We start from the raw sequence: 21,424 nt of genomic DNA, 5'->3' as shown, positions 1-21,424 counted from the left end.
GTCTGTGTGTCAGCCAACCACATTCGTATAGTCGCAGTCAACAGTTTAGTCATCGTTGGAGACTTTGACTGTAAGAATTGCTTGGTAGAGGCCATACAGACCAACCAGCAGCTTCCCACATCGATCATCTTCTCACTAGCCATGGAGGTTGCCATATCTGCAGTTACAGGTGAACTCGTCAGCCGGTTCATCTCCTTCCTGATGAACAAGTACAGCTCCTCCTTGAGCCACGCACAATCAGTGGAGGAGAAGATGGTGGTGGACAGGTTGCAGCACCTCCTGATGAGAGCTAGCACCATCATTGAGGAGGCCGACACGCGATACATAACCAACTCCGGGATGCTGATGCAGCTCAAGATGCTCTCGGAGGCCATGTACCGAGGACACCGCATGCTGGACCAATCAAGGTACCGAGCCCTCCAAGATGGTGCAGGCTTCAGTGAGGTTAGCAGTAACGACTTATTTAGCAGCAGCTTGTATTCAGCCAAGCGTTCTAGAGGAGCAACTCATAAAGCCGCGCACCTCGAGTCACATGGTGCCTTGGAAAGCTTAGAAATTGCTTTTGCTAACATGAAGGAATTTGTTGTGCTTCTGGGTGGATGCGAGCGCATGTCTCGTAGGCCATATGATGTTTATCTTTACACCGATAACTTCATGTTCGGGCGACACGCCGAGAAGCAAGAGCTCTCGAGCTTCTTGCTGCACCACAACAATGCTCCTGGTGATCATGCACCGGCCATCCTTCCGATCATAGGTGGCGCTGCAGTTGGGAAGAAAACTTTGGTTGCACATGTGTGTGGCGACGAAAGAGTTCGCTCGCGCTTCTCCTCTGTTTTGCATTTGAATGGAGGCAACCTTATGAGGATACTTGACCATGGAAAGACCATGGAAGAGATGATGTTGGTAATTATTGAATTCTCTTCTGATATAGGCCAAGATGTCTGGGAAAAGTTCCACTCATTTGCCACGAGAATGCACAGAGGAAGTAAGATCATCATCGTAAGTAGACATAGAACATTAGCCCGACTTGGATCGGTGAAACCTATTTTTCTAAGTGCTCTGTCTTACGACGAGTTGAGGCACCTTTTCAAGATGCTTACATTCGGGAGTGTAGACCCTGCAGAACATCCAAGACTAGTACGAATATCAGATGAATTTGCCAAGGTGTTGCAAAATATGCAAGGTTCACTAGTCGCAATGAATGTGCTAGCAGATTTGTTGAGAAGGAACCTCGATGTTCAATTTTGGCTTCACATATTGGACAAGGGGATAAGAATGGTCAAAAGAAACATCTCCATATATGGTGTGCACCCGAGCATGCTTTGCCTCCATATAGGACAAGGTCGTCCAATCGACATAACAGACCTTGCTTTGCATCCACTTAGCATGACACCTTATACTGCTAATGTTTCAATCAAGAAGGAATCGCAAAGTGTGACATTTGGGGACCTTATAACAGATCCTAGTGTTAGACCGAAAGGAGACTTCACTCTAATTGCATGGGAATCAAGGATGCGCCCTCATCATTCATTTGCTAATTTTGTTACAAGTTGTGCTGAAGATACAAATGAAGGTAATAGTGCCTTACCTGGGAGGAAGCGACGAGGAGTGCCATTCTAATTTTTATTTCAAAACTCGTGTAATGTGTAACTCTTCTTGTATTTTCTGATACATGAAAAATGGATGTGTTCACGTGGCCATGGACAAATCTGTTTTAAGTAGTGATACTTGGGGAACTTCTAGCAGATCCAAGTGTTAGACCAGAACAAGACTTCATTCTCGTTTCATGGGAATCAAGGATACCCCCTCATAATTCATTTGCTTATTTTGTTACAAGTCGTGCGCAGGATGCAGATGAAGGTAGTTCCTTGCTAGGGACGAAGCGATGAGGAGTGCCGATGTAATTTTGTTGTAAAACTTGTGTATGTAACTAATCCTGTATTGTTTGATACAGGATAAATGGATATGTTCATGTATACCATTCAACTAGATGTATCATGGATCTCAATTAATGTTAAAATTGTTTGTTTGATCATATCCAACAGCCCCCCCCCCCCCTGATCTTCCACCAAAAATGGCAATCCCTACTACCACTCCTCGGCAGCTCTAATCAGTTTCAGTAAGGTGGCTATTAAAATTCTGTGTTTCATCATATCCAACAGACCCCTGTTCTTCTATCAAAAGCGTCAATCCCTACTACCACTCATCAGCTGCTCTAGCCAGTTTCAGACTTTCAGTAAGGTGGCCAAGTAATTAAACAGAAATTGAACAACAGAGTAACAGGACAGAGGTCCATGCATCAACATAATCATTACTATCAATCTATCATCATAACATAGTTTCTGATTAGCAATTTGTTTTTGTTGATACCATGAAGGTGTACAAGCTTGAATGGACGAACGGATCAAGAATATATATGTGTAACTCCATGATACAATTCCATCCAATCGGCAAACGCTGCATATAAAAAGAGGACGAAGTTCTATGTGTGTTGTGTTGTTTTCTTGTGTGGATGCCAAAGAAAACCTCAGTTCAGATCAGACTACAGTTGCATACACAGGACAAGTGCTAGAGATAGGCACCGTGGTCCTTCCCGGACCAGCGCCTCGCCGTAATATTTAGCGAGTTTTGGGAAATCAGAACAGGTTTAGATTCGAATTACCGAGGTTCCCGAAGAACTGCGGAGCACCGCGGCGGCGCATTGCATCTGTGAGGCGCAGGTTGCCGCCGGCGAGGCTCTCGCGGCAGCGCTTGAGGTACACGGAGGCCCCGAGTTCGACGCCGGCTGTCACCATGGCTCCAACGACCTGCGAACGGGGATATTGCGCGCTGGGCGGAGCGGGCTCCCCGGCGGCCTGGGGCAGTCAGGGAAGGCCTCGGTGATCGGGGGGCAGAAGGGGATTTGGGATGGATTCATCGCTGGTAGACACACTGACGACATGGTCCCACTGAATAAAAAGGGTCTGGTTTTGGATAAGTCATCTGCTGGCTAGGTCCCACACTCAAAGGTACATGACTGAGAGCCAACTTTTAGAACAGTAATTATCCTTCGTCCGCGAATTAGTAGTTCTAAAATTTTAATTTTTTAAATATAAATATATTTAAAATTAAAATGTATTTAGATATATCTAAATCGTTTTCTTCGCAAATTTCTTCCTTGGCTTGGTGTGGATTATTGTTGGGAGGTCTTTAATGCTCCAAATCATCATTATTTTATCTACATATGATCTCTCTTGCATTGGTTGTAAATCTTTCCCTTTATTTACAAGATCATGTGAAACGAATAAAATAGGTGCGCTTTAACATAGTAAAATAGGAAATCATAACACAACTTAAGCATTTAAGTCTTGTAAAACATGTTTCTTTTTGCACTCATCGGAATGCCCCACAACATTCGATGTTTGTACTAGCCATGGTGCACGTATGTGGTGTAAAACAGAGGGTAAACCTCTTGTTTATGAGGGTAAATCTTGAGAGTGCCCTCCAACTTGTCGCAACAGAGTTGGCCATCATGGGATCAAGTTTCGTCTTCAAGCCTTCAAGACCAATTCAATGGGTTTGGGAGTACCAAGGATTGATTATACCCAAGAAAGCATTTTGTGTGAATACTTATGAGATTTGGACAATGAAGATGCCTAGAAGAGGGAAAATGATGAGTACTTTTCGTTATGGGAGACAACTAGCTTATTGTGGACTATCTCTGTCATGGGCATACCCTTCGGGTACCCATTATTAGTATACATGGCTCGGCTCAATATGGAGAAGGCCCAAGAAGGCAACCCGAAGAATTAGTCGACTAGGACTCTTGTAAAATCCTAGGATGGTTGCATATATAAAGCCAGCCAGGGCACCCATAGAGGGGAGAACAGATAGATAACATAGCTCCGCCTCAGGCGGCCCCTGTAAACATACTTATGATCATATACTAGATTGCTAGCAACACGTAGGGATCCTCCACCAAGGGGCCCCGAAGCTGGGTATATCGTGTGCCCAATCTCACTCCCGGAATCTCCATCGTGCTTCTTTCCGAAACCCAAGTCTACAATTTGTAGGCATTGACGAGGTGATCCCTTTTCAATCTCCTCACTTCAGGCTAGTCCATGAGAAGATGAATCAAGCGCCTGTGATGTTGATGTAGTAAAATGGGGAAACCATGCAAGGCCCTCCCTCCCAACCTTTTCCTACAAAATGTTCTTTACGATCACGACAATGAGTATATCCTAGCTAGCCTAATCATTTAAGAGATGTCAATTCTACAAGAGTAACAAGTATATCCTTGTTGGCATATAACACTCTTGTTCGATGCTTAACTTTACTCGAAACTCGATTCTCCGTAATTCCTGCCAAGACGAAGTGAAAGGGAAGGAGAGGCACTTGCAAGGGCAGATCTTGCAAATGTATATTTTTATCCAATTGGCCAACCCTACCCACTAGGTCTTGGGTGTTATTCATAGGCTACCACACACAACTAGTCGTTATTAAACCATAGTCATGTACAAATATGTCCAATGGTCTAGTCTTCAACTAAAATTGTCCTCAATCGGTGTTGCTCACTACTGCATCAATCACCTAGAACTTCAATCACAATTAAGCACGAATATCTAACTCATCAAACCCAGCCTTTCATCACATGAGGCATTAGACTTAACATAGGTTCTCATTAATTAGGACGCGGCCATGCTTCATCAACCAAGTTTTCAAACTAGAATCTCATGATATACAAGCATACTCATTTATCAAAATATTTCCAAAGATTGTTGTGAAAAAGGATATTGAATGAGATTGACCGTAAACAACAATGTTACATTTTTCCTTGAAGATCTAACCCCCCTTGATATTGCAGTTGTTCTTACTTTGACTCAATTAAAGCTATAAAAAGACAAATATTGTCTTCCACCTTGTTCAACCTTTTAGTTTTCAAGCGCACCAGAACAACTACTAGCTTCAGTCTAGCACCTGCCTTGTGAGTCTTCAACCCGCACCCAAAGATCTCCCATCTACCGGTTACACCATTGAGTTCAAAAGGTTGTAGACAAATAATTGCAGAGCCAGTCGATTGGATGGACAGTGGCTTCCTGCCACCGACTGTCAACATCATCCTCTGTAATAATGGTGCGTCTTCAATAACCTAATATTCCCATAATAGTGAACATTCACCAAATCTTTTTTTTGAGAATAAGTGCTGCGATTTTATTAATCATCACACCACTAGGTGTAACCATGTTCAGAGCATACAATGGAGGTACCCCCACCCAACTATTACAAATTTTATTATCGCAACTATACTTGGCAAACCTATGCGCCACTTCATTGACTCCACGTCGGACATGACAAACTTCATGGTTCTGAAGATCTCGCGGCATTGCCTTGATATCTTTCACCAGAGGGTCGTGGACTGACATGTCCATCTCCCCACTCTTCAGTTTTGTCACTACACTCTGACAGTCAATCTCCAGAATCACCCTCTGAAATCGTTGCTCCCTCGCCAAAGTCATTGCTTGCTTGCAGGCCAGCTGTTCAGCTCGCTCAGGGTCCCCAACAGTTTTGAAAAAACGGCACAATCCAGCAACAAATCGGTCGTGATGATCACTGATTACTGCCCCACCGCCTCCACAGTTGGCTTCCTGGCGAAATGCACCATCAGCATTAACCTTGATCCACCCTTCAGGAGGAGCGGACCAGAGTTCCTGTACTGCTACCTCCGTCTGCTATTTCTGGCCCTTTTCTATAGCATGTCATTCCTCCGTCAAGGAAACAATATTCTAAGCGGTGTATTTGGGATCCTCTATCAGATTGTTCTCTCGAGCATCATTCCTGGCTAACCATATATAGTATACATCCATCATTGCCATAGCGAGCTCCTTATCCTTCAACTTACTCATCCACAATAACAACCAATTCGAAAGCTCCCTATGGTCACGGATGGTCTTAGGGGGGTGGCATAGTTCCAACCTAGTAGCATCCCGTAGGGAGTCCCAAGTCGAGACCGCATGTGGGCATGTCCAGAACCGGTGCATAAGAGTCTCCTCTCTATCGCATACAACACACCGCACACCCTCCTTTAACCTTCTCATCTTCAGTTCATATCCAACTGCCAGGCCATTCTTGGCTAGCCTCCACATATGAATCTTGACTTTATTAGGAACATCCGCAGCCCACAAAGCAAGCCAACCCCTATGATTATCACTCGTCCTTGATGAACTCGCACGGACCGAACTGAGAAGTTTTAGCTGTGCTTGGAGATGGTAAGCTGATTTAACACTGAAAATCCCGTTCTTGGTGTAGTTCCATGCAAGATAGTCTTCTATTCCAGCCTACGGGTAATTTCAGAATATCCTCAGTGTCAACATCAAACAAGCACTCCCTCAACTTCTCCTCATTCCACCCAGCACCATCTGGCTGCAATAAGTCAGATACCTTCTGGATATTCGCATTAGGCTTGTGACCGAGCGGTCTCATCACACTAGCCCGAGGTATCCGATTACCCTGCCACACAGAGATCTTAGCACCATCTCCAACTCGCCAAATCAATCCCTCTTTCAAGAGATCTCTACCATGTAAAATGCTCCTCCAAGTGAAAGACGCATTAGCCGGGCATGGAGCCTTTAGAAAGTCTCCGTCTTGAAAATATCTAGCCCGAAGCACTCTAGCACATAGGGATGTCGTATTTGACAGAACTCTCCATGCTTGTTTTGCCAACATTGCCTGGTTAAAACCCGAGAACTCCCTAAACCCCATTCCTCCACCATTCTTCGGTTTACATATCCGATCCTACCCAACCCAGTGAACTTTCTTCTTTCCATCTTTTTCTCCCCACCAAAAACCAGAGGAGATAGAGGTAAACTTTGAGAACATACTCTTTATCGGTTTGAAACAACCCATAGTATATGTGGGAACAGCCTGCAGAACAGATTTCACCAACGTTTCCTTCCCGGCTTTCGAAAGCCCCCGTCCCTTCCAGCCTTTTACCTTCCCCATGACCTTTCTGGTAAGCCCCTATGGGCTTTGATATTTATAGGAAAATCTGAAATCTAGTATGGACCACTAAAAGTGGGCGAATATTTCAACAGTTACTTTTTCGCAAGCGTGAACTCTCGCAAACATGTCGTTCATGTGCGACAACTGATGTGTATGTGTTAACTCCGAACTTGACTGCTTAGTTCTCTGCATCTCTTTTTTTCGGAAAGAGAACCTTCTCTGCATAAGAGACAGGCTAATCCCTGAGATAAATTTCGTAGTGTTTGTACAATCCGAGTACCTACACATTCACATATATGTCACATGTCCCACACACCGAGAGAGACAGGCATTATATACGTGCATTACACTACACAGGAGCAGCATACATAACTCGCAAGTGATCCCAATTCCCACCCAACTAGTATACAATATACAACCATGATCTCTTATCATGTTCCAACCAAACGAACAAAACAAGGCCAAGAGCACATCTTCTAGCTAGCTATATATAGCAGACAACTTCACCGTGGTATATATATTCATTCACTTATCTAATATGTGTGTGTCGCTTAGCCGAAACACTGGAGGAATTTCTTCTTGGGCGTGGTCCCTGTTGACCGGTGCTTCGCCGCCGTCTCCTGGTACTTGAGCACCTCCTCCTGCCGCTTCGCCTCCACGGACGCCCTCTTCTCCTCCGCCTCCTTGTGGATCGTCGCCATCCGGTTCCTCATCTTCTCCGCGTACTCGGCCTTCTTCTTCTCCAGCTTCTCCTGCAAATTGATCGATCGACCCGGTTAGCATAGGCGCCATACTTGACCATGATGATCCTTTTACAAAGCGACAGCTTGAATGAAATGAGCCGCACACAGGACTTAACATGACCCTTGTCCCACTGCTAACTAACGTGCGCAGGGCCAGCCCATAGGGTGGGGAACAGTTAGGGCCCTAGTCCAAGATTTATTTGTATACTTACTACACTTATATTTATACTCTTTAGGTGTAGATTTTGAAATAATTCTAGAAAATATAGAAGGTTGAAGTTGTAACTTAATGTGCCTATACTCTGACTCCTTCTCAAACATGCAGAATAAAACCGACCCTCATATATTTTTCTCTGATTATTTTTATTTCTCGCAAACAATACACGTGTACATAAGTAGCCATTGGTAGAAATAATAATCATGGTATATAGTTCGTGCGATCAATAGAAATAAATTGTTTCAAACATCTTCACCAATATTCTGAAGACCATTCAAACGTAAATATTATTTTGTTTGTTATTGCATTACCCTAATATTTATCGTGCTGAATAATAATTTTTTAGTTTTTTTGTGTGTGAGCAAGCGGTGAAGCTTGACTGAGATTGTTAAGGGGTCTAGAAACATAATCATGCTTAAAAATTAAGTAAGATATATAAATTTAACATAAATGAATATCTTTAAGGAATTTTTCAGTGTAGGGGGGCCATCGCCCCCGCCCTAGAAAAGCTTAGCCACTATGAGAAGGGGTCCTTGGTGTCGTTTCGCCCTAGGACCCCCGAAATCTATGAACCGGCCCTGAACGTGCGACAACACCGACTGAATTTTACAACTAAAGGGTCACTGGGTTAGGACTTAGGAGTAAGGCAGAGTTCAGAGCCGAGACCTCCCGTGTTCGCAGCTTGGCTTCGATCGACGCCTTCTTGGTGTTCTCCCACGACAGGATGGAGGACATCTTGTGCTCAGCCCTGAAGCGTAACGATCTCCACTTAATTACATTGCGGCCAAACATACATGGGAAAACAGGATATTCTTGTGCAAAATTCAGTTTGAGTTGGGTCACCTGTTGTCGACTTTGCTCCTCTCGTGCTCCTCCCACGCCTTGACCATCGACAGCTTCCTCTCCATCTCCACCTTGGCGAGCACGGCATCTGCGAGTTGATCAATTTCTTGGATGTGACTAAATTGATTTATCGCATCGCAGGGGAAGATTACTGAAAGTTAACGATACTGTACCTCGGTCAGTTGCTGAACTCGCTGCTGCTGGTGCTGCCGCTTTGTCTGCTGGTGCTGGTACTGGTTTTGGGGGCACGCCTGCAGCAAAACGGGTTCATTAGAACCGAAATAAGGTGATCCCTGGGTTTCGAAATGCTTGACCAACTCTTGCGCTAATTAACCACCATGCTAGGATACTAAGCTAAGTGAGACCGGAATTCATCGTAGCGACTGAAATTTTAAGCAAAGATCGAAGACACGCACCGCCGTCAGTCACTGAACCCGGCGCCTGTGCTGTCCGTGCTGGTGGCGGAGGCCCATCTGCAAAGATCGATCGAGTTAGCAACTGAATGGTGAGCTACCAAAATCCCAGCACTCTGGGCAGGTAAAACCGAAGCAAAAGAGAGATGGATTCTTTCTCACTCTGGACAACTCCACCAACGCCGGCAGGCTTGCCGGCCTCAACGGCAGTCGGCGGCGGCGCCACCGCGTGCGCTCCCTTCGGCTCCTGCATCTCCATCTTCTCCCTGGCGAGTAGTACCACACTCTCCTGCGGCTCTTCGAGCTTGGAAGGTTGTCGAAGCTGGCCGAGCCTGAGCTGTATTAGTAGCAGCACCGCCGGCGTACGCTTTCCCCCTAACAAGGCGCCTTTCTCCTGTGCGACCTGCCTCGCTGGCGCCGACGGGCAGCGGCTAATGAGCTGAGCTGTGCTGCTAATCGCGCGTCGTCTAATCACAGAAGTTTACTTGCTAAGTCCTCGCATCCTCGGTGGTAGGGAGGTGCGGCGAGGAGTGACACGCCGGCGTGCGGGCAGCCAGCACGTGTCCGCCGTGCTCGATGGTGTGTCTCTCCCGGGCCGCGTGTCCCTGTCGGCCGCCATTTTTTTTTGTCCCACGTCGCCGTCAAGTCTCTCGGTGGCGGACATCATCGGTACGGTAATCATGAGTTTCTCAGAAGCCTAATGATCGAGAGAGCTTAGGCGGTGACACGAGAGGGCCGCATTCTATCGACACATTGCGGCCCAGTGTCATGTTCGTAGATGTGGGCTAGAACTTGGGCTGGGCTCGTTGTTCAGTAGTAGATGGGCCCTGAGCTAAGCCCGTCTTAGATCGTCGGTCAAAAGTCCATCGGCTAGGCCCGGAGAGAGGGAAGGCGGAGGAGAGAAGAGAGGAAGAGAAATCTTGGCTAGGGTTCGTCTGTCTGCGCTGCCGGCGGCTAGGGAGAAAGCACTCGCTCGATCGAGGAAGGAAGGAAGGGCGATGTCGAAGAAGAACAACCTCGCCACGAGGAGGAGGGCGCACGAGTTTGACCTCCAGAGTAAGATTACTGCCACTACCTCTCTGTCTCTCCATGGATTTGTGCCCTGACAAGAGGGACGAGCTCTCTGGACTAAGACGGGCGCCTGATTTTATCTTTTTTTTTGTTCACGTGTGATGTGAATAACCAGGGGAGAAGGCGGCCAAGGAGGAGCGGGCCAAGAAGCTGCAGGCCAAGAAATCCAAGATGAAGGTATTCGCCATCCACCCCTCATTATGCTCTGCTCTACACTTATTGGTCATCTCGATTTCTCAAACGGTGCCGCGATGCGGCTGGATACCTCTGTCCGTGAAATTTGCATATCGTGTAATGTTGTATTTGTACATTGAGTTCTCACTGGTAATGGTTTAGCTTGCTCTAGGAGTCTGCCGTCTGAATATCATCAAGTTGTTTGGGTGTTGGAAAAAGAATAGCATATAGCTAGCTGATAGGTCTTGTACTGCAACGACCCGAGAACACTATTTTGCTGGAGTTAATAGAAAAGAAACATGGTAATTTTGCAGGTCATTTTGTTCCAAGCCTGAGTGTATCTATTAGAGCATGGTTTGGGGCCTTAGGGCAGACCCAGCTGACAATATCTGTGTAATTCTTGTCCTATCCAACTCAAAGCACAAGAAGAGATGCGTGAAACTGTGAGGTTATTGGAATTATTTCAGTTCGTAGTGTCCTCACTTTTCCTTTTCCTTAACAAGCTCACCCTTGTGCAAACATATTTTTGATCCTAGATTTCCCCCCAATGAATAGGCTTCCTGGATTTCGTAAAGCACCTGACCTAGTAGTACCCGTTGTCATCTCTTAAATTGTTTTGGGCTATGATACTGCTAGTGCAGTTTGTTTTCTCCACCGGCTTTTCGAATTTCATCCTCTATCGCTTTGTGCTGTAATGGAAAAAAGAACAGCATAGCTAGCTGGTAGGTCTTATGCTGCAACGGCCGCGAGATACTATTTTCCTGGAGTTGATAGAAAAGAAACATGGTAATTTGGCAGGGTATTTTGTTCCTAGCCTGAGGTTGTCTATTAGACCATGGGTTGGGGCCTCAAGGCCGAGCCAGCTGACAATATCTGTGTAACTCTTGTCCTTTCCAACTCAAAGCACAGGAAGAGACGCGTGAAATTGTTGGAGGTTATTGGAATTATTTTCAGTTTGTAGTGCCCTCACTTTTCCTTTCATTCACAAACTCACCCTTGTGCAAACATATTTTCGTTCCTACATTTTTTCCCAATGAATAGGCTTCCTGGATAAAGCACCTGATCTAGTAGTCCCCGTTGTCATCTCTTAAGTTATGTTGGGCTATGTTACTGCCACTGCAGTTTGTTTTCCCTGCCGGCTTTTCGAATTTCACCTTCTGTCGCTTGGTGCTGTAATGTGGCATGAATTTTGATCTGTACAGCCAAGATTGCTATATTTTGTGCTAACGCTAATTTTGTTTTCTCTGTATGTTCAGATTGATGGCAGTGATAAGAAAAAGAAGGGCAGTAGTTTTAAGGTCGGCAAGAAAAAGGTCAAGACAAAGCTTTCAGCCTTAACAAAAGCCAAGGCTGCACAAGCCATGGAGGTTGACAAGTGATTCCATCGTCTTAAACTGTTCGACTGATGCTGGCTGTTTTGATGCAATCATGGAAGAAAGGAAGTAGTTGCATGCTCAGATCAGTGTCATTTGATCTGGCCGAGTCCCATTTAGCCAAACAACTCCCTTTCTTTTTTGATGTATGGCTTGTACTCCTCTCCAAAGACATCTTTGAAATATAATATTTTCTGTAGCCGGAATTTGCAGCTCCTGATGTGTATGATATATATTACATGTTTTGGCCTCTGCATGCTGTATCGGATGCATCATGCTGTATGAGATGCATCAGCAGCAAGAATACGTTCTTACCTAGTTGCCTGACCACCATGTGTGCTGATAATGAGCAGAAGCCTTCTTTTTTCACCAGTTTCCATGATGCTTCTATATGAGCACATTGTTGCTGCTACATTTATTAAAAAATTATTTCCTGGTATCTGTGACAGGACGTCAAACTGTATACATCTTTGGGCTGTATGCTCCTCCACTGGAGCTCATTGGTGGCCTCTTGAGAATTCAGGTACGTATAACAATTTCGACGTCAACCACTGACTAACAGTTTGAAGAGCTGGGCAAATTCCAGAATGTGTTGAAAGTGTGTATTAGAATAGTAGTATAGGTTATTTAACATTCTGGATTTTCCCAGCTCAAGCGTGTATTAAAATTTCTAAAAGTTCAACTCAGCCTAACTGCGCAAGATAAGTTTGAACCAGCCAGCGCAGAGCAAATGACAAACCAAAGGCTATACTGCCACTGGCATCGCATCAAAGTGGGGCATAGAGTGTGTACTGAACAAAAGGATAGGGAGCAGTATAGCCAGCCCAAGACTGATAACCGCATATAATGCAAAGCACCATGATAATGACCCGAGGTTTTCTGGTAGTGAGAAGAAGAGAAAAGTCCATAACAACACCTTGATAATGTAAATCATAACGAAAGATAGAAAACACAGTACTTTCTTCAGAAAAGGAAGGGACAGAATATGCAATATGCATGTACTGAAAAATCATCTTGCATGGTCCATTGGTGGAAAGAGCATTAGCAGTAGAAATATCCCCACGAACCCCACAGGCCCTTTCATTTTTATCTATGATTAAAACTCCTCACCATGTTAGTGTATTGGGATGGAACTAAGATCTAAAGGTATGGAATCAATTTCTCTTACCTGCATATGCATGAAGCACCTGGAGGAAATTCTGGACTCTTAACACCTTTGGCCTGAATTGAGAGTTCATAAAGATTAGGGTAAAGATTATACTATGGTAAATGGAAGGAATCATCGGAGCAGCATGTACATGGAGTAGGAAACTAGCCGTGACATATGAATTGTGAAGGCGATCAAAATCGACTCGAGCCATACTTAGACTGATTTTAGCACACGTACGGAAGCATACACGATTCGTCAGTTGGATTTTGAGAGTTCTTGTAACACCACCCTAGAACTTTACACAATGCATCAGTTGAATTTCCGGAGCTCTTTGCGACACTCATGCTATCTGATCAGCGATCGCCATTTTCTTGCACTTTTCCCATGCTACCTGATTCATTCACCAGAGCAGCATCCTTGGGACGCGCAGCTCGAAGAAGTAGGCATCACGGAAGGGTTAGATCCGGTGACTTGTCCATTCGTCGGCGCACATGTCAGCTATTCTTGGCGGTTCTCATCGGCTGGTATGTCGATGGCAACCGAGTCCTCATGAGACTCGCTTTGCTTCTGACAGCAGTGGCAGTCTTTCTCGCCGCTTGCGGTGGCAGGGGCAGCAGTGTTGGATGATGCAAGGGCGGCGAGCTGAGACCTTCTCATGTCCAGCGACCTCGCCGTAGCGCGGCACGCCTCCTCCTTCCCGCGGCCCGTGGTGCGCCCCTCTCCGAGCAGCAGCATGCTGTTGAGCACCACGAGCAGGCACGTGCCGACGTCGGCGAGCACCGCCGCCCACAGCAGCGGGCGCCAGGCCAGGGCGAGCACGAGGACGGCGGCCTTGGCGGCCACCGACGCCACCACGTTGACGAGGATGGTCCGGCGCGCGCGCCTGCCGAGCCTGACGGCCTCGGGGACCCTGAGGATGTCGCTGGACATGAGCGTGGCGTGGCTGGTCTCCATCGCGGCCGCGGAGCCGGAGATGCCCATGGACACGCCCACGTCCGCCATCGCCAGCGCCGGCGCGTCGTTGATGCCGTCGCCGACCATCATCGTCGGGCCGGCCCTAGCCTTCAGGGCGGCCACGAGCCGGACCTTGTCCTCCGGGAAGAGCGCGGAGTGGAGCTCCTCCAGGATGCCGCCGAGCTGCTGCTGCGCGTGCCTGGCCGCCTCCGCACTGTCCCCCGTGAGCATCACCGAAGTGATGCCCATGGATCTCAGCTCCTGGATAGCTTCGGACGCGCCTGTCCGGCAGTCGTCTGAAAGAGAGAACACCCCGACGAGGTCCCCGTCGCAGATCACGTGGCCGATGGACACGCCTTTCAGATCGTCAATTTTCTCTGGAACCGGAAATTAAACGTCATAATAAATTGAGTTGAACTTGTTGTGAAGTTTCATTTTTTGCTGTTCAGTGCTTGCTATAGACTCACCTGTGTCTGTGTGGCATGATCTCCTTGCCAATGCCCTGTTGTTCCCAATGTAGATGTGTTTCCCGTCCATCTCTCCGTAGATTCCCTCCCCGGGAAGGATGCGAAACTCGGCGACGTTTTCCGGCTTGGGCTGGATAGATTTGGACTGGGCGTACTCCACAAGTGCAGCTGCCATTGGGTGGCTCGACTTGCTCTCAATGCTTGAAATCCTGCATGATCAGTGAAGGAAGTTTTCTCAGACAGAAGAAATCCATTTTTACGTCGGGTGTTTTTTTACACTTGGTCAAATAGACAAATTAACCCAACTCTTGAGGTTCCCAAAGAAGAAAAAAAAACCAACTCTTGAGAAGTTAGATAGAGTTCTTATGTTTTCTGATTGGGAAATTTTATTTCCTCTTGTGCAAGTTAAGAAAATTGTACAAGAACTTTCTGATCATAATCCCCTTATACTTGATACTGGTGATATTATGGCTGAAAATAAAACAAGGGAATTCAAATTTGATATGTCTTGGCTAAAAAATCCTGATTTCCTTATTAATGTGGGAAAATTTTGGCAGGAAGAGGTGTAGTGGGGATCCTATTGATGTTTTGAACATCAAAATAAAAAGGATTAAAAAGTATTTCAAAGGTTGGGGTTCTAATATTTTTGGACATAAGAGGATGAGAAAAATGAGTTAAAATCTGAGTTGGACACTTTAGATCTGTTGGAGGAAACGGAGCCTTTGTCCCCTGATGATTGTTGAGGGTATAATGGTAGGAAAATAAAAAATACCATGCAAACCCTTACAGCTAATGGAAATATTGTTGAGGGTACCAAGAATCTCCTCTGGAACATGCTACAACTTATTATAAGGATATTTTTTATCCTGCTCCTGGTAATATGTTTCAAATATCCTTTTTTTATGGAACGAAAATGACAAAATGAATGATATGGATAATCCTGATATTAAACCTTTCGAGGTGGGAGAGGTCCAAAATGCTTTATTTGCCATGAAAAAAAAGTAGGGCACCAGACCTGACAACATTCCGGTTGAATTTTTCAACATTTCTGGGTAGTGGTTAAAGGGGATGTTATGCATATATTTGAGTGCTTCTTTGCTGGGTTCTTAGATGTTCAATGACTGAATTACGGAGTGATAACTCGTTTGCTTAAAATGGCTAATGCTGACAAGATCCAACAATTTAGACCCATTTGTATGTTGCTTGTCTGTATAGCTGATAACTAAAACCCTCGCTCATAGGTTTGATCCATATGATGAAGAAACTTTTCAGCATACAACAAAATGTGTTTATTAAGAAACGTAGTATAATGGATGGCTTCATGATTTTGCATGAAGTGATGCATCACCAGTAACCTTCTTGAATCTCAAGAATATTAATTGGGATTTTGTTGATGCGAAATTCATTAAAAAAACTCGAATCTTGGATTTATGAATGAGCTTCTTCGGAAGCTAGACTAACTTTATTAGATGTGTGTCTCTCCTGTATCCCGTCCTATTATATGTCTATGTTTCTTTTAAATTTGACCTTTATTGAAAAGTTGTATAAACATAGACGAAGGTTCTTTTGGGCTGGTATAAAGAAAAGAAGAAGTGTAATTTAGTAAAATAGAAAAGGATCTGTAGATCCACGGAAAAAGGTAGTCTTGGTGTGAAGGATTTGCATAAACAAAATGTTAGTCTCCTTTGCAAATGGTGGTGGAAGCTAGATACTCAAAATGGCCTTTGTCACAGTATTGTGAGACCTAAGCATCTGAGGAGTAGTAGTCTGGCTTCGGTAAAGATGAAGGCAAACGATTCACCTTGAAGACAAATATTTTGAGGGGAGGCAAATTATTCTAAAAAGTGGTAACCTGGTTCGGTTCTGGTTAGATCCATGGTTGGATGAGAACCCTTTATGCATTACTTGCCCTTTGTTGTTTGATATTTCTCAAGAGGTTACCTTTGATAAAGTGTTGGAGTTGGATTGCAATATTCCTATTAGGCGGAGGTTGTTCCCCTTGTTGCTATTTCCATGGGAGGAATTTTAAAAAAATTGGGGGGGGGGGGTGTTTTGTAAGAAATTTGGAACCACACAAAGTGCTTTGGTCTTTGACGTCTAATCAGATGTTCTCTGTCAGCTCAATGTTGTTGGACAAAAATCTAGCTGAGTCATATAATAAGTGGATTTGGAAGGGTAAACTCTCTCTTAAAATAAAGGTTTTCCTCTGGCAACTTTTCCAGGATGCAGTTTTGATTAGAGAAAACCTAAAGAAAAGAAATTGGCCTGGATGCCTGCTATGCTCCTTCTGTTGAAACTGCCAACCACATTTTCTTTACTTGCAGTTTTGGTAGATGTGTTTGGGGCCTTTTGGGGTTATTTTTTGATTCTAGTTCGTGCTATGCATGGCTTTATTCTATTTTTCCTGATGGTGAAAGGTTTTACACTTTCTTCATTGGGGTTGTTTGTTGGTCTACTTGGACAATTAGGAACAAAGTCACCTTTCATGGTTACTAGTATATGATGAGATCCCCTTCAGTGATAGTGTTTACTATGTGCTCCTTCATTGTATAATGGGTGTGTCTGCACAAGGGAACAGATGGTGAGCAGCTCAAGAACGGAGCGGGGCAGGCGATGATGATGACGGCGTGGCTTCTTCTCAGGAGAATTTGCTTCAGATCGCCGGTCCGCGATCATGCAAATCTGACGCTGACGGAAGCTGAAGGATTTGTAATGTGCTCGCCTGTGTGGGTCTGTTCTTTTGTCTAGGTTTCGGAACTGTTGAGTGGTGTTTTCATGTAATTCGGATGTTGTTCGCATACTCTGTTTTGGGGTTTTTAGTCTGTAGTGCAGGCACGTTTTTGCCCCGTAGCGGGTGTTTCAATGCCTAAACGCTCACATCAGATTTCCTGACCTGTGCGAGGGTGTCCCTTCTTTCCCCTCTCCTTTCATAACAAAATATCTGAACTTCGTTAAAATTTAGATGTATCTAGACCTATTTTGGTATCTTTTTTTTACGTGCCTATTTTGGTATCTAAATACATTCAAATTTATCAGAAGTTGGGATATCTTTTTATAGACGGAGGAAGTAGCAAACAATGTATTTCCGTTATGCTGAGTAATGGAAAGTGGAGTAGCCCAATTTGAAAGAAAAAAAAGCTGGACAGATCGATGTGAGTGAATAAAAGCGTAACGTACCAGTAGAGAAGATGGGTTATGTGAACCTTGTCCCCAACCACACGGAAGGCGTCGATGGTGAACTCCCCTCTGGTGATGGTGCCGGTCTTGTCGAAGGCGACGGCGGTGATCTCGCCCAGCGACTCAAGGATGTCCCCTCCCTTGACGAGGATCCCCATCCTCGCCGCCGTCAGGAGAGCGCAGAAGGTGGCCACGGGCGTCGACAGCACCAGCGCGCACGGGCACGCGCTCACCAGCAGCACCAGCGACAGCCTGAACCATCGCTCCGGATCACCCGCTCCCAGCAGCGGCGGCAGCAGGGCCACCCCTGCTCCGGCAACAACCACCGCCGGCGTGTAGTACTTGGCGCAGGAGTCGATGAGCCGCTGCGTCTTGGACCTGCTGTTCTGGGCCTCTTCCACCAGCTTCTCCATCTTAGCCACCGTGGAGTTCTCGGCGAGAGCGGTCGTCCTCACGGCAATGTAACCTGGAATGGAAGCAGAGAAACACACATTTGCTTTCAGACATTTGTGTGCAAAGTGCAGCTGAGGAGGCAGTTCTTTGTTGTACCGTCCAAGTTGAGCGTGCCTGCCCAGACCTCCGACTGCGGTTGCTTGGGCACCGGGTAAGACTCCCCGGTGAGGCTCCTCTCGTCGACCTCGCTCTGCCCGTCGACCACCACGCCGTCCACCGGCACCACCTCCCCGGCCCTCACCGCGATGACAGCGCCTACGCCGATGTCGCGCACGTTGACTACCTCGCCCGTCTCGGCGAGCACCGCCTTGGGCGGGATCATGCTCATCAGCGACGACATCCCGGCGCTGGCCTGGCATCACATGACAGCGTGTTAAGGAAACTAACTGAATTCTCCTCTCTGTATGTACTGTATGTGTATGGTACCTTGGTGCAAGCCAGGGTCTCGAGCCATTCTGCGGTTGTGAAGAGGAAGACGATTGCGCCTGCCTCCGTGTAGTCCTTGAGCGCCACGGCTCCGGCGACGGCGATGAGCATGAGGAGGTTGATGTCCAGCGCGAGCCTGCTGGCGGCGGCGAAGCCCCGGAGGATCATCGGGGGAGCGCCGGCGCAGGCCGCCCCGAGGGCCAGCCACCGCAGGGCAGGCAGGAGCCAGCTGAAGGAGGACGCGAGGAGGAGGACGCCGCAGGCGACGATGTACGGGCTGGGCCACCGGCTGATGACCCCGCTGCTGCCGTAGGCGCGCACCGACGCCTCCAGGCCTGCCCCGTTCAGAACCTTCACTGAAAATCCATGCCGGACCGGACAAAACAACACGCTGACAATCGTAAGCTGCCTTTCTCGTCATGGAGATTTTGGGCCAGAGGAAGAGTGGGAGCGGTTACCGATGCGGGACTGCGAGGTGGCTTCGGGGTCATGCTCGACGATGACGGTCCGGGAGGGGACGACGACCGACACCGCCCTCACGCCGTCGAGCGGCGCCAGCAGCCTCTCCACCAGCGCGACCTCCGCCGAGCAGCACACGCCCAGCACGTCCAGGTATGTCTTTTCATACTTCTTCCCCGTCCTCGCCGCGGCTTCCTCGGGCAGAAGGCTCTCCTCCAGCGCCGCTCCCCGACAGTTCTCGCCACCGTCCGTCATCGGTCCGATCGCGGATCGCCGCCTACCCGCGAGCCTACCAGGCCGATGGAGCTGTCCAAGAATCGCAAGCAGAGGAACAGCAAGAAACAACAAACAAGCAAACGAGAAATAACAAGTCAACGGGAACCGAAATGATCTGGAGGAGGAGTAGAGGTTTGAGCTACACGACGCACGCAACTCGTCAACGAGAGCGAAGAGTTCAGGAGCGCACGACAAAGGACAACACGAAGCCAACTTGTAATTTGAAAATCTTAATTTGCCAAAAAAAATGTTTGAGTTGTTTTTTTTTCCTTCTTGTTTTACTTGGAGCAGCTGCGAGTCAAACTGTCAAACCCAATTTATGGCGTCTATCCATTTCCATCCTTAAACATTCTCTTGCTAGCTTTGCAACTCCTTCAAGAACCTTCATGTTGTTCTGGCTTGAGATATCAACATCAAACAACTCCCTCACCCTTCTTATCCCTGTTGCGAGAGCTTGGGTGAAATATTCAACAATGTTGATCTCCCCCTTTCTTACAATGTTGATTCCTGGTGCGAGAGCTTGGGTAAACATGGAGATATCAGCACACACACATTAATATTATCACCCGTATTTTTTTTCGAGAATACGTCCTGGAAGACGTATCAATCACATAGAAGAAGAGGCCGACGGCCGATACAACTCCACACACACCCAAGTCGATACATAGCCAAGCGGCTTACAACACCCCGCTACAAACGACCCGATGAGAACGACCCGCCCCCAACATCCTACCAAAAGAGGTGAGGAGATGGAGCACGGAGCCACCGAACCGCGTCACGAACCAAGCGAGATACCACCATAGCACGACCGCGACTCCAAGGCAGCCCGGACCAACGTACCTCCCCTCATGAGCCTAGAAGAGTCGGCGAGGAGAAGGCAGGATCCTTCGGACTCGGAGAAGCAGCTGACTAGGTTGCATCCACCACGTCGTACATAGCGCCTCGAAGCCCCAAGCCCTGGCCAGCAGCCAACACCGGCAGCGCATTGCAATGTCCAGCCTCCAGTAACACATCGGCCTCTCCCCAAGTAGCCTCGACAACGTCTTCAAGAAGAGAACGACGCCGTGGCGCCGCCGCCGCCTTGCCCGATGGATTGGACATAGGGTTTCCCCTGGCACCAGAGGAGAGGGAAGGCACAGTTGGGACCAAAGATCACGCCTTCAGGAAGGAAGCGGCGCCCTCGGGCGTCGCCGTGATCCGCACCGGAAGCACCGGGCAGGGCTTTCACCCTGGTCCTTCACCGTACCCCCGATGCCGCCAGCGGCGAACTGGAGACGATGGACGTAGATGCAGATGCTGGCTTGGACCACCACCAGAAAGTCAAGAAGCCACACCGGCCTCACCGTCGCCGAAGAGGAGTGCCGGTGATACGTCGCAAACGTATCTATAATTTTTGATGTTCCATGCTTGTTTTACACCAATTACTATATGTTTTAAGGGACTAACCTACTAATAGTTGCAAAAGTGCACAAGTTTTTGGTTTCAACTTTGTTGTGCAGGAAATAGGCAAATATGGAAGGAAATAGCTCATTATGGTGAAATCTGGAATTTCCCGGAATCTATCCCTGCTGAACACTTTTCAAAGATCGCTTCGAAACCCATCAAAACGACGTCCAATGGAAAAGTCGTAAACTACAAAGTTGTAGAGAATTTCAAACCGAACAATTTGGACATCTTATTCGTCCAGAACGGACAACGGATGCATCCGGGAAAGCAGAATTACTGCGGAGGTTCGTGCAGTCTCGGGACTCCGAAAGTTGGTGACATATTTGACACAAACTCTTTTCATACCTGGATATTTCGGCCCAGCCACGAGTTGTGAGGCTCATGAAGGACAGAGGGGAGTCCTAAGAAGCTTCTAGAGGTGCCCAAGAGCCCTTGGATCAAAGGGGCATCCATCCCATGGCCTAGATTGCATCTCCAACACTATATATTGATGGGAAACCCTATTTTTTGAGGCCCCAAGCATTGTCACGAAAATCCTCCTCCTAGCCAAGGAGGGGAAACACTCATCTACACCAGCACCAACTCAAGGAAGAAGAAGGCTAAGGGGCGGCGCTCCCCCATGATGACGGCGGCGGGGAAGGAGTCCCCCGCGCCGCCGCCGGCGCCGCCCACGCCTCCGCCTCCCGGCGCTCCTCGCTGAGCCCTCCAACGTCTTCACCGCCATCTCCATCACCAACTCCTCATTGTATTCAGTGGTCCATCATCTCACAAACCTCTGTACCGCCCTATGTAAACATGGTGTTT

General features: G+C 47.1%; 4 protein-coding genes across 4 annotated transcripts; 2 read left to right on the top strand and 2 right to left on the bottom strand.

The window, feature by feature from the left end:
* The first annotated feature begins 134 nt into the window (after window positions 1-134).
* On the top strand, window positions 135-1,689 carry LOC124688749. Its single transcript, XM_047222385.1, has one exon. It carries the CDS (start codon window positions 142-144, stop codon window positions 1,618-1,620), a length of 1,479 nt encoding a protein of 492 aa, XP_047078341.1. The 5' UTR covers window positions 135-141; the 3' UTR covers window positions 1,621-1,689.
* Window positions 1,690-7,403: 5,714 nt separating this feature from the next.
* LOC124690909 (remorin-like) lies at window positions 7,404-9,453 on the bottom strand. The gene is made up of 6 exons (XM_047224234.1): window positions 9,357-9,453; window positions 9,198-9,254; window positions 8,955-9,032; window positions 8,782-8,869; window positions 8,605-8,686; window positions 7,404-7,730 (listed from the first exon to the last, which is right to left on the bottom strand). The coding sequence occupies exons 1-6, from the start codon at window positions 9,451-9,453 to the stop codon at window positions 7,530-7,532; spliced, it is 603 nt and encodes a 200-aa protein (XP_047080190.1). The 3' UTR covers window positions 7,404-7,529.
* A 640-nt stretch (window positions 9,454-10,093) lies between these two features.
* Window positions 10,094-12,130, top strand: LOC124688747. Its single transcript, XM_047222384.1, has 3 exons — window positions 10,094-10,250; window positions 10,381-10,442; window positions 11,696-12,130. The coding sequence occupies exons 1-3, from the start codon at window positions 10,193-10,195 to the stop codon at window positions 11,816-11,818; spliced, it is 243 nt and encodes an 80-aa protein (XP_047078340.1). The 5' UTR covers window positions 10,094-10,192; the 3' UTR covers window positions 11,819-12,130.
* A 1,002-nt stretch (window positions 12,131-13,132) lies between these two features.
* LOC124688746 (cadmium/zinc-transporting ATPase HMA3-like) lies at window positions 13,133-19,244 on the bottom strand. Its single transcript, XM_047222383.1, has 6 exons — window positions 18,898-19,244; window positions 18,440-18,795; window positions 18,110-18,365; window positions 17,561-18,026; window positions 14,384-14,592; window positions 13,133-14,293 (listed from the first exon to the last, which is right to left on the bottom strand). Exons 1-6 carry the CDS (start codon window positions 19,151-19,153, stop codon window positions 13,461-13,463), a joined length of 2,376 nt encoding a protein of 791 aa, XP_047078339.1. The 5' UTR covers window positions 19,154-19,244; the 3' UTR covers window positions 13,133-13,460.
* Between the last annotated feature and the right edge of the window lie 2,180 nt (window positions 19,245-21,424).

Source organism: Lolium rigidum, chromosome 2, assembly GCF_022539505.1.
Source record: "Lolium rigidum isolate FL_2022 chromosome 2, APGP_CSIRO_Lrig_0.1, whole genome shotgun sequence".
NCBI lineage: Eukaryota > Viridiplantae > Streptophyta > Magnoliopsida > Poales > Poaceae > Lolium > Lolium rigidum.
The sequence above is the reverse complement of the archived record's forward strand: the minus strand, read 5'-3'. Positions and strand labels throughout refer to the sequence as shown.

Bases quoted from the DNA above. Each gene is read 5' to 3' on its own strand.
- LOC124688747 (XM_047222384.1), top strand. From the start codon at position 10,193: ATGTCGAAGAAGAACAACCTCGCCACGAGGAGGAGGGCGCACGAGTTT. The intron at 10,251-10,380 runs GTAAGATTACTG...GTGAATAACCAG, and splicing joins GCACGAGTTTGACCTCCAGA to GGGAGAAGGCGGCCAAGGAG. The intron at 10,443-11,695 runs GTATTCGCCATC...CTGTATGTTCAG, and splicing joins CCAAGAAATCCAAGATGAAG to ATTGATGGCAGTGATAAGAA.
- LOC124688746 (XM_047222383.1), bottom strand. From the start codon at position 19,153: ATGACGGACGGTGGCGAGAACTGTCGGGGAGCGGCGCTGGAGGAGAGC. The intron at 18,027-18,109 runs GTACAACAAAGA...CTTCCATTCCAG, and splicing joins AGGCACGCTCAACTTGGACG to GTTACATTGCCGTGAGGACG. The intron at 14,294-14,383 runs GTGAGTCTATAG...TTCCGGTTCCAG, and splicing joins ATCATGCCACACAGACACAG to AGAAAATTGACGATCTGAAA.
- LOC124690909 (XM_047224234.1), bottom strand. From the start codon at position 9,453: ATGGAGATGCAGGAGCCGAAGGGAGCGCACGCGGTGGCGCCGCCGCCG. The intron at 9,033-9,197 runs GTGCGTGTCTTC...GTTTTGCTGCAG, and splicing joins GGGTTCAGTGACTGACGGCG to GCGTGCCCCCAAAACCAGTA. The intron at 8,687-8,781 runs GTGACCCAACTC...GTTACGCTTCAG, and splicing joins AGGAGCAAAGTCGACAACAG to GGCTGAGCACAAGATGTCCT.
- LOC124688749 (XM_047222385.1), top strand. From the start codon at position 142: ATGGAGGTTGCCATATCTGCAGTTACAGGTGAACTCGTCAGCCGGTTC.